The sequence below is a fragment of the Halichoerus grypus genome, chromosome 5 (genome assembly GCF_964656455.1).
Source record: "Halichoerus grypus chromosome 5, mHalGry1.hap1.1, whole genome shotgun sequence".
In the NCBI taxonomy this organism is placed as follows: domain Eukaryota; kingdom Metazoa; phylum Chordata; class Mammalia; order Carnivora; family Phocidae; genus Halichoerus; species Halichoerus grypus.
In genome coordinates, this window is record NC_135716.1 from 135,114,134 (window position 1) to 135,126,299 (window position 12,166).

A 12,166-nucleotide genomic window follows, 5' to 3' on the forward strand; every position below is an offset into this window, starting at 1 on the left:
CAGCCTCTGTAACTGCGTGAGCCAATTCCTATAATAAATACATTATAAGTTGGTTCTGTTTCTCTAAAGAACCCCAACTAATACAGTTCCTTTGATTCTTCCTCATTTGATATTCCATTTTCAGAGACATCATTTGGCAAACTCTCTCTGAACAGACTCATTTTATTTTATTTTTTTTTTTTTAAGATTTTATTTATTTATCAGAGAGAGAGAGAGACAGAGGCAGGCAGAGGGAGAAGCAGGCTCCTTGCTGAGCAAGGAGCCTGATGTGGGACTCGATCACAGGACCCTGGGATCATGACCTGAGCCGAAGGCAGACGCTTAACCAACTGAGCCACCCAGGCGTCCCTGAACAGACTCATTTTAAAACAACAACCTTAAATGTGCTACCCAGATGTGAAATACAAGATATGAGATACACTCCAACCACACTAGAGAGGAAAAGAAATATCATCTTCCTTATTCTGGACACTATGCTTTTACTAATATAACCCCAAGCCAAACTAGTTTATATGCAGGCTAAGTCACACCATAAGCTCTTATTGATCTTCCTATCCATTAAAACCCCTAGTTCTTTTTCAAATGATGTGTTAAGCTAAGAGACAAATATATTTAATCTTTTACAACAAGATTTGGGACTTTACCTTTATCCTGTGTCTAATTTCACATTGTTAGCTTCTGTTAAACAACCAACCTGCAATGGCTTTTAAAATCCAGATTCATTATATGACCTTCCCAGTTCTGAGAAAATTGGTAAGCTTGATCTTCATATCATCATCAACGTTTTTAATTAAAAGAGCAACCAAACACAACCTTCTCCTGGGAGGATGCTGATCCATTAATCACCTACCTTTGGAAGCAGATACTGAGCCACAATCCAACTAAATGTAGAACAACCTAGCCCAAATTTCTCTATCTTGATTATAAGAAATTGGGAAATATCTTGCAGGAATCCAATAAACTGTCCCTACTAATCTATTGGTCTTGTTGTTTTGATACGTGTGTTCATAATGAAGCAATGAGGACTTCTTTCTCCTAAGAGTTCAAAATCATCTGTGCAAAGATTTATATCAGAATTTTGCCTTGAATTGCCATCAGGTTCACCAGCCTGTAACTTTCCAGGATCAACCTCCTCCATCTTTTGGAAAAACTCTCCTGTCTGCCTCTATTTCCTGTTTCTTCATATTACATAAGGAGTCCATGATTGCTTTTCCAAGCACTCTCAGCATTCTGTAACAGAATTTAAGTCTAGAGAGTGGCTTATTTTTAAGTACTGTGAGGCTCTCTTCTTATCTCACTACCTATCAGCTATGTCTTAATGAACATTGTTACTCCCTTCCTAGTGTGACATTTGTTCCCCTGATAGAGAAAACAGAATAAAGGAGTTAAGATTATACCATGTGCCTCAAGCATTTGTTATTGTCCTTATCCCAAGGACAGTTTTTTTTTAAAGACGTTTTTCTTAATCTTCATTCCTTTTAGACTTAGCCTTCCTGATAACTCTTACCTGATTCATGGCTCTTAGGATATAGGCCCCCCTCCTTTTATCTACCATGCAAGTCTTTTTAAAAGTTTAACTAGTTTTTTATGCAAAGATGAGTATATGCTTATTATTTTTATTAAGACAGAAATATACATGATAAAAAATAAAAGCTCCCACTTCCCACTTCCCACTTCCAGCTTCAATTCCATTTCCCAAAGACTTGGTGCAGATGTACGACTCATACGTATCCTTTTTCAGTGAGCTAGAGAGCAGCTGATGGTGTCATAATCCTTTGTCTGCTTCTTTTTTCTTCTTTGCTGGCTTTTGATTCTTCATGATTGTATCATAAGAACAGAAAGCCTCTGGTCTCTCTTAAGCCACCTTCCCTTACAAAGCTGTCAGACTTTGGCTCTCTGAACTTTTAGAAAGTTCTTGAGTAAAGAGAAAATCACCACAGTGCCTAAAGGCTGCTTAGTCCCTGAAAGTAATCTGTTCTGTTGCACAGTCTGTTGTGCTTCCAAAGGAAAACCCTTTGGCCTTTTGCATTAAACTCCTATGAACACCAAGTGCTTTTCCTTTGTTGCCAAGAGTTTGAGAACATGAGATGGAAAGAAGAAAATCTTTCGCTTTCTTCCCTCTTTTAGCCAACTGGCTGTCAAGAAGGAGGGAGAAAATCATCAGATAATCCTAGAGCAAAAAAATACACCCTGACATTTCTAAAAGCAATGAATAGTTCCAGTATTTATGCTCAGATTCCACTTGTGTGTCCATTTGTTCATGTATGCAATCATTGATTCCAACCCTTCATACCTGGGTACAAAGGTAAAGAAGACACAGTTCTTGCCTGCAACAAGCTTACAGTGTAGTAGGAAAACAGGCAGATCACCAGATTACGAGGATGCCACAGAGGACATTTAGATATACAGTGGGAATGTCCATACTGTGAAAATACTCATGAGTCAGAAAGATTTTGCCAGAGCTGAGTTTTAAACGATAGGTAAGAAGCCACCAGAGAAGAGTTGGGGAACGGGACTCTAAGAAGTCAGGGACCAGAAGAGTCATCAGTCCCAAAGGAATTGCTGTAACATACAATCAATCTATGTGACTACTTACAAGGGCAGAGGGGTCTTCTTATTTCATTTTTATTCAAGCACAAAAAGAAATGATAAGTATTCCAATGTGTTTATCAAGAAACACAGAAATCAATGGTATTTTTGCCTATGTACCCACAATCCTTGTTTCTACCTCTTTTATACTACTTAGCACATTCTAGAGGTCCTGTATTATGTGTATGTATCTGCCTCTCTCAAAAGTACTAAAGCTTTAAGGCAAGAATAATAAATTCCTCCCTCGTTTTTATATCCCTCACATTATCTAGTTCCTAAGTAGAGATTCAATAAATGCTTATTCAACTTAAATGTTACCTGTCCACCAGTCTGTATAGAGCCAGGTGTATTTGGCCAAACCAAACCCACCTACCACAAATGACAGCAACAACAACAATAAAGGTTACTCACCAAGCAGTGGACAACACAGACGTTTTTGGGATTCTGTAGTAGCCAATTATACATATTCCGACACACAGCAAAAAGGTTGTGCAGACTGGGGGCCTGCCTGATGGGCCAACTGCATTCTGAGACCTAAGGGAACAGAGCATGAAGGAAATGAATTCCCCAAGCGACTCCTCTCCATAAGGAGCTATCACACCGAACAACTTCTGGAATATGATACCACATTCTCTTTTAATATAGACAGGAAGAGATGGGAACAGGGTCCAAACACAGAAGAGTTGTTTAATATAACAATTTCTTAATTAAAAAATTCCATTCCAGTAGAGGTATTCCAGTAAAGGTATCAAAACACACATTTTGAAGTACGTTTTAAATAAAAATAGACCATTTAGGGGTACCCGGGTGGCTCAGTCAGTTAAGCGACCAACTCTTGATTTCAGCTCAGGTCATGATCTCAGGGTCATGAGATCAAGCCCTGCATTGGGCTCTGCGCTCAGCATGGAGTCTGCTTGAGAGTCTCTCTTTCCCTCTCCCTCTGCCCTCTCCCCCAACCCACTCTCTTACCCCCATGCGCACACGCACATGCATGCACGCTCTCTCTCTAAAAAAATAAAATAGACCATTTAAACTATATATTTGGATTTTTTTATTCTGTGAGGTTGCATTTAATTTCTACTAAGTATAAAATGCTTTGACCTGCCTATTAGATACTTAATTATAGTATTACCTTATAAATCCTGCATTATCCCTAATTTTACCCCAGTTCTCATGAGAACATGAAAAGAGCTGCAGAGTGAGTCAAAGGTACCCTTGTTCAGAGCTCTTATTTCTTTCTGTCTTAATGAGAGAACTCCCAACTCCATGGGGGCAATCCTCGATATTTTCATTCATCTAACACACATGTTCATTTAACCCATTACAGAGCATCAGCTATGTTCCTGGAATTCTGTTTGGCTCTGAGCTGTACCACAACCATACAAGTCAGGTATTAATGTGATCCCCATTCTACAGATGAGAAAACTGACTCTCGGAGGTTGCCTTGTCTAAAGTCATACTGCCGGGGGCACCTGGGTGGCTCAGTCGTTAAGCGTCTGCCTTCGGCTCAGGTCATGATCCCAGGGTCCTGGGATCAAGCCCCACATTGGGCTCCCTGCTCAGCGGGAAGCCTGCTTCTCCTTCTCCCACTCCCCCTCCTTGTGTTCTCTCTCTCGCTGTGTCTCTCTGTCAAATAAATAAATAAAATCTAAAAAAAAAATAAATAAATAAAAATAAAGTCATACTGCTGGTCAGTACCAGCAGTGCAACCCAGGTCTTCTGAATATAAATCACTGGGCAACAACAGTATACTGGCAGAGATTATAATTTGCTCAAAATATTAGGCATGAACCCCAATTGATTAGATATTTACTGATTTAGGTAATAAAAATAAGAAGAATTTTAGACTTGGGCAAACTTTGTGACCTCTTTTAGCCTTTCTTCCTTCATAAAATGTGAGTGGTACCTACCTACCTACCTCACAGGGTGTGGTTACTACATGAGGATGTATTTCAAGGGCTCAGCTCAGTATCTGACACACACAAAGTGATTAAGGAATGTTAGCTATTGTGATCATTATTGTATCAGATAACTTCCAGTGCAAAGCCCTGAGTTCAGATAAAGCCAGCTTTGTTTGAATAAAATGAATGAAACCCTGTTTGGCAAGAAGGTAGACTGAAGGGCCACCAGATCATACAAGGCCTTGTTAGGAGCTGAGAGAATATTTAAGAAGGAGAGTGACTCTCATCTGCATTTTCCAAAGATCTCTTAAGATCCAGTGTGGAGAATGGATGTGGATGCCATGTGAGTAGCTAGGGAGAGCAGTCAGGAGGCCGCTGAGGAGTCAAAGTCAGGGATGATGGTGGCTTAGGCCAGGTGAGTGGCAGTGGAGTACAAAAAGACTCGAGGGATTCAAGAATTAGAGATGAAGTAGAATACCTGTGCATTTATGACTTGGAGATTGATCATATGGGGGCAGTGAATGAGTGTGAAGGGGTGTACTTAAGCCATGAGGGAGAAAGAGTCAAGGATGACTCCCAGATTTCCAGTCTGAATGGCTAGATAAAAGGATGACAGGTGCCATTTGCTGAGATAGGGAATTCTGGAGAAAGACTAGGTTTTATATGGATGGTGTCACCAGAAAATACTCAAAAACACTACCACCACTGGCCTAAGAAAACCCAAATGTCTCAAATTCCTAATATTTAACAGTGGGGAGAGGGAGGCAGGAGCAATCTATTTGGTTGCCCTTTTCTGGTAACCAGATAATCACTGTCAAAATATAAATGGGAAATGATGTGTGGTCTCTCTAGAGCTGACATCCAAAAGCAAACACCTGGAGTTTCTCATTCTGGGGTTGCCAAGAAAGCCTATTCTTTTAGCTTAATTTGTAACATTTTTCTACAAGATGATTATAGGGTAATGGCAGGGGACCTTTCAGGTACTCACTTCCCTATACCTTTTGGCAATGACAGGTGTGGTTTATTAAACAAAGTAGTTGAAATGCTTGACATAGCTACCAAACAATCCAGGGCAACCCACTACTGGGCTTCTGTCAGATCCATATCAACTTGCCCCTTCCTACCCAACATAAATCAAGGCTGTTTCTGGCCCATTCTTTACACCCAAATGGATTCCCCACTGATGTGTTCTCAAGGAATGGAAATGATATATTGATTAAAAAAAGAAAAAAATAATAGTTGGGAAGATAAATTTTGCCATCAGAGAAATTGCAAAGTGTACATCTATATAAGCCGGTTCTTGTCTGCAATTTTTTCTTCCCTTGGTAGATTTGTATTCATCCTTTAAAACCCAAGTTCAAATGCTCTTTTGTCTCTGAGAGTTTCTCTAACACCCACAGGCAGAAATCTTAGCTAACTTAGGTCTTCGTACCCATGCCCTTGTCCATTTTCATCTATTAAAGCTTTTATCAGTAGAGCAACATGGTTGAACCCATGGGCTGGGTTTTCACCTTTGCTTTACCACTTACGACCTGACTGACGTTTGTCAAGTTACCGATCTCTCAGAGCCTAAAATCTCTCATGTGTAAAGTGAAAATGGGCATTACAAGACTGTTAGGAGAATTAAGTAGCACAACATAAGCACAGTGAGTGCACGCTTATTGTCCAATTGTACTCAAATTAACTGTTTACATCTGTCTCCCCCTCTAGACACTAAGCCCCATGAGAAGAGACACCATAACTTATTCATTTTGTAACCCCAGAGTCGTGTCCCTGTGTTAGTTGAATGGCAGGTGCTCAGTAGGTATTTGCTGAGTGAATGAATGAGTGAAAGAGCAAAGGAATGAACCCCATTTGGCAATCACTTCTTGTACTAAGATTTGTCTACATGTACAATCTCTCAGAGAAGGAACAGGTGAATCAATTTTGTTGTTGTTTTAGGTTGCAATCATGTAAAATTATGAAAAAAATTGCTTTTCCAGGCAGTATTTTTAAACCTCTTAGAAGCTGTCTGTCAACCATACAAACACTTTAAATGTCAATATCTGTAATGAGTCTCAGCTAAAAGTTGGCTAAATTGTTCCTAGCACAATAGGCTACAAGCTCCAGAATCATTAAATCAATCAAGTAAATAATATTAATTTAAAGTACTCCATAATTATATATTTACTTGATATATAATTATACACCATTAAGCAAACATACAATTAGAATTTTTTTTAAAGCCTGTACTCTGTCTAAAAGGGAAAAAAAAACATTAAGGCATAAACAAAACAAAACAAAACAAAAATGTTTTAAGGAATTCAATTACTGAAAGCTATTTTTGTAGCTCCCTAGGGTTCATAGGTTCATGCAATAAGCACAATCCTTGGGCATGTGACACTTCGCGATGCGATCTCCAGTCTCTCTAAACACCTCCCAAAGCCGTAAGCGTCAGAAAACGCCATATGGATTACAGGCTGCCATGATACCACCCAGTGGGGACAGAAGTCAAAACAGCACCAGGGCTGGATTTTCATCTCTCCATCGTCCCGAGCATGAGATAAGATGGCTGAAGCATCCCACCTGCTAAGCATAAGAGCAAAAGGTACTACAGAGAGTCAGACTCAAGAGCCATATCCAGTGTTTTAAGAATCTACTACACCATTTTTGGAAAACAGGGGAATTTCAGTCAATCATTTCTTATGGCATTTTATTATTACTAACATTAATCGTTAACTACCCCTTCCCAAATGCTTACTATAGGGCAGATACTGCTATCAAGTTTATTCCTTAGAGTAAACCTACAGAAAAAGTTTCTAAGTATTTGCAAGGTAGATGTTGGTATCGTTATCCCTAATTTATATAGGAAAAAATGGTGATTTAACCAGGAAGAGGAACAGCTGAGATGTGAACCTAGGGTAATTTTTAAAGTTTAAAATTTGTGTATATGCTATAAATTTCATCTCAATAAAAAAATAATAAATACTACTACTAATAATAAGAGTTGTGTACTTTCTATTTTATCACACTGTCTGATGGTTGATTATTAACTGCAATTCCATCTTACATTTGTGGGGTGGTTATGGCTTCAAGTGATGGCTATATTTTCTAAGGTGAAGATATTCAATTCACTGAAGCCTACAGAACTATAGTGTGGGGATCCCTGGCCCTCTGGCTTCCAGGCCAGGGTTGGGTTTTTTTTTTTTTCCTACCCCATTATTTCCTATCCTTATACTGAAGCCTGGTGACAGAGGGAGATATGAAGTAGAAGCTTCAAAGTCACTCCTCTATGGCCAATCCTCCTCACCAACCAATGAACCAAAGCCAAAACACCTGGGAGCTATGGTGATCTCTTTGGTGAGCTCTGGAAGGAAAAGGAAAACGAATAAAGGAAGAAAAAAAGATTGACCTTTAAGAAGTTCAAGTTGATAGTATATTTTCCCCCAATCAATTTGTTCTCAAAAAGGAAGAAATCCTACAAGATCGTGTAGTTTAGAAACAGTCAAAATGAAGAAAGGTTCTAAAGGAAACTGGGATTATTATTATTATTATTATTATTATTATTATTATTATTATTATTTATGCTCCTCTCAGGGCTCCTTCAGCATACTTTTCTTCCTGGCTGAACAGGGGAAGAAGGACACTCAGAGTGGCATGGAGAGCTATCAGCATGTAAGAACTTTAGGGCCAGGCTCAACTTAGTGGCCATTCATCCAGTTTTCCATTTCTTGCCAACAGTAATGTATAAAGCGGTGGTCCCTGATATTCTGAGGAGAGCTATAAATGTGTGCAGAAAGTGAACCAGTGTACACGCCCCCACAGAGTGGATGGGTATGGTGTTTATTTGTGAGATGCTAGAAAAGGTGTGGGATAGACAGTGGTGATGGTTACACAGCACTGTGAATGTGTTCAATGTCACCAAACTGTATTCTTACCAATGGTTGAAATGGTATATGTTTACGTCATGTATAGCTTACTGCCAAAAAAGAAAGGAAGGAAGGAAGGAAGGGAAGGAGGGAGGGAGGGAAGGGAAGGGAGAAAGGAATGGAAGAGATGGTTAAACACTCTGAAGCCCATCCATGGATCTAAATACAGAGTGGACCTGCATTTCTTTAACTCAGATTAGGAACACCTGGTTTAGATAATGCATCTCATTGGTCTCCAGGACTTTACTGTCAACACTGGTCATTTTTATTTCCTCAAGGTGGAAACTGGCTACGAAGAGTAAGAAAACTGCTGTTCGATACCTCTTGTGCAGTTCTGAGTAGGTATTCTAGCACCTCACCTTGAAAGCGGGGCAATCTGCCAAGTATTGTTTTGAGTTGAGGCCTCTGTTAAAACGGAGACCAAATATAAGTCCTATTCTAACATTCTGTTACACATACAAATACTAAGAAAACTGCTAGTTGATTATTTCATATGATTCCTATCAAACCATGTGGCTTCTAAGGATAAAAGCTAACCACAATACAAAAGGACTCCCCTCAGCAAAGTGAAATCTTCCTGCAAACAGCCTCTCTCTGCCACCACCACCCATATCCCCAAACACACATCACATAATAAAAATGTAAAGTGACTGGGAGTCTATAAATAAAACCAGTCTCATGTTTGGTCTTTTCCAACCCTGGAATTTATGGAAGACTCTGCCATCTACATTAATTTTTAAAAAGTTTTTGAAAAGATTTTATTTTTAAGTAATCTCTACACCCAATGTGGGGCTTGAACTTAAAACCCTGAGATCAAGAGTCACATGCTCTACCAACTGAGCCAGCCAGGCACCCCATGCCATCTATATTTATTAAAATAAGATTTAATTGCAGACCTAGCACTCCACGGTCCTGGAAAGAGGAAGAAATAGTTCTAGCCCTCGTGCACTGGAAGATGAGAACCAAAAAAACTTCCCTAAGTAATGCAACGAGATGCAAATCAATTTGCAGCATTAGTACTGGGGAGAGAAAGGACTGGAGGCTTGAAAAGAGATGTAGTCAAATCCAAAACAGCTTAAGATGAAAATATTAAGGTTTGGGGGCTGTCTTCCTGAGATGCAACCAACGACAGACAGCTAGTTAGGTCAGAAGGTCCAGCTGAATTCTGCCAAGTTCTGGAACTGTCTGGGAGGGGCTGAAGATGTAGTGCAAGCCTGTGTTTTAGAGAAAAGAATTGGAAAAGCCTTGTGGGTAGCATTTGAAATCCTCCCGTTAGCAAAGTTAAGGCTGTTAGAAGGGGTGCAGAGGTGTGGCATGAGGGACTCTTAGGGAGAGGCAGCAGCTCATGCAAAGAGACAGCATCTGTCTCTCCTGGTTGGAGCATGGGGTTTTTTTAGGCAGTGGAGAACAGTGAAAAATGAAGCTGGAGAGGCAGGAAGAGGCCAGATCATGAGGAGTTCTGTAAGACACATTCTACAATTTGCACAGAGACGAAATAACCCCATTCCTTTCACTTACATTCATAAGTAAACAAGATTTACTCATGCTTCAAGGTCCAGCTCTCACTGCTGTCTCCTTTCCCTAAACTCCCTCAGTAGGGATTGTAAATATTATTTGCATTTGTCTCTAGCATTTTTGGCTTCTCTTTCCAGGTAGGCTTAAGTGTCTTGAGAAAAAGAACCAAACATTTATTTTATATCTATGTGTTTATTTTTTTTTTTTTAAAGATTTTATTTATTTATTTGAGACAGAGAGAATGAGAGAGAGAGAGCACATGAGAGGGGGGAGGGTCAGAGGGAGAAGCAGGCTCCCTGCCGAGCAGGGAGCCTGATGCGGGACTCGATCCAGGGTCTCCAGGATCATGACCTGAGCCGAAGGCAGTCGCTTAACCAACTGAGCCACCCAGGCGCCCTATATCTATGTGTTTAATAATTCTTTGCACATTCATTCTTCTGAGAAACATGTATTAGCCATGCCAGGCACTGTTCTAGGTGGCAAATGAAATAAACATACCTCCTGCTCTTCTAGGGCAAACGAGAGCAGCCCAGGACAGATGTTCAATATGTAAGTCCTGGTCTTGTGGTAAGACTGTTAAGACTGGTCACAAAATATGTAGTTATACTAATAGATGCCTTTCTTTAAATACCTTTGCTTTTACAAATATTACACAGAGACATCCTCATCTGTATGAACGCTTCTATAATGATATATCTTTATTTACTTTCAGAGCGAAATTTTTCCAGACTATTACACATATTTCAAGATCAAATAAAATTTCTATGAAATCTTGTGGAGGATGTTCCATAGTCCTTTAGTATGAAAATGATGACACTGGCTGAGTCTCCAAACAAGAAAAAAATCAAAAGACTGGCATCCAAATTAGAAACAGAATATCTACCCACATTTTTGTTTGATGTTAATTCACTTGTTCTGAATTAGGTAATAGATGGAAGAAGAGTTGGAAAGGCAGTTAATTATAGGGAATTTAAAAGAGCTGCATTTAAAATCTCCATTACAGAATGGCAATTTAGACCCAACTGCTTCAGAATGGTTTTATCATGCTTCTCAAGAGTGGTCCCCAGGGCAACCCTAGGAACAGCATCCAGAAAGCTGTTAGCACCCACTCTCCTGTCCTGCTGAATTGGAAATTCAGGGCCTGGGTGTTTGACTAGCACTCCACGTGGTTTTGTTGCTCACTAAATTTGAGAACCACTGGGTTTCCTCTCGCCTATTCCAGGAGCACTCAGAGAAAAGAAAGTCCTTAGCAAAACTCTCCCTTACCTTATTGAACATTAAGGCAGGTAGAGTTCTTAGAGAACACAGAAACCAAACTTCTTGTGTTTTTTACAGATCCAGAAGCCAAAACCCAGAGATTATCAATGGCAACGGAAATTTGGAGCAAAATCTGTTCCAGCATCAAAGCTGAGATCCTGGATACACAGCGTGGACAACCAGCTATCATTCTGCTTATTTGAAATCAATTCTCACTTATGAAGTGTCCATTGCACAGAAAATCCTTTCTATTTATTAATAGACTCAGATGTAGTTACAAAACCAATCATATCTAACGCTAAATCAAAATATTTGAAGATGTTCTTGAGAGAGAAAAAGCCTTCATTTAGTGAGTCAATCAAGAATTCTGTGGCCAAAATACCAAACTCCGCATCAGATTCAAACCTAAGCCATCACTCGTGGCTTCACCAGCCAGAAACTAGGAATATTTCTCTGTCTCGTTCAAAAAGCTCCTTAGGAGAATGAGCCAGCTTTTCCCAGTAATATTGTCAGCCCAGAGTAATAGTTAAGAACACAAGCCTGAGACCACCTACTAGTGGTACGGTCTTGGGCAAGTCACCTTACTTCTCTGTGTCCCAGGTCTCCAGCTACCTCAGAAGACAGTGTAAAAGCTCCAAATATTAGTAACAGTATTACCACACCTACAGTATGGACTGTCTGTGTGCTATCCTCCACCCATGAAAGAAGCACCTTTATTGAATGTCGGAGAGCTATTTCCAAGAACACTGGTGTCTGTACATGGTTTCATCATGATGCCCAAGTAGCAACAAGCAATGGTTAAAGGCATAATTAGTGCTACAGATAAGGGTCACCAACCGCCCTACATAGCAGTTCAATCTCCAGCTGAGCCGCAAAGCAACGTGCCTTAACAACTGAGCAACCAGCCATAAGTGATTTGAGAGCACAAATTATATGATATCTCATCGACAGATAAACTTTCCTGCAAATGTCCTCACCCGCGGAAAATCTTCAAGA

General features: G+C 39.9%; 1 protein-coding gene across 7 annotated transcripts in view; it reads right to left on the bottom strand.

Moving 5' to 3' along the window:
* DNAJC6 (DnaJ heat shock protein family (Hsp40) member C6) overlaps positions 1 to 12,166 on the bottom strand; it is a 143,644-nt gene that overhangs the window by 36,149 nt on the left and 95,329 nt on the right. For all 7 annotated transcript variants that reach the window (XM_078073005.1, XM_078073003.1, XM_078073004.1 and 4 more), the window contains one exon: positions 3,001 to 3,123. In XM_078073005.1, coding sequence (XP_077929131.1) covers positions 3,001 to 3,123 — 123 coding nt within the window. The remainder of the gene's footprint in view (positions 1 to 3,000; positions 3,124 to 12,166) is intronic.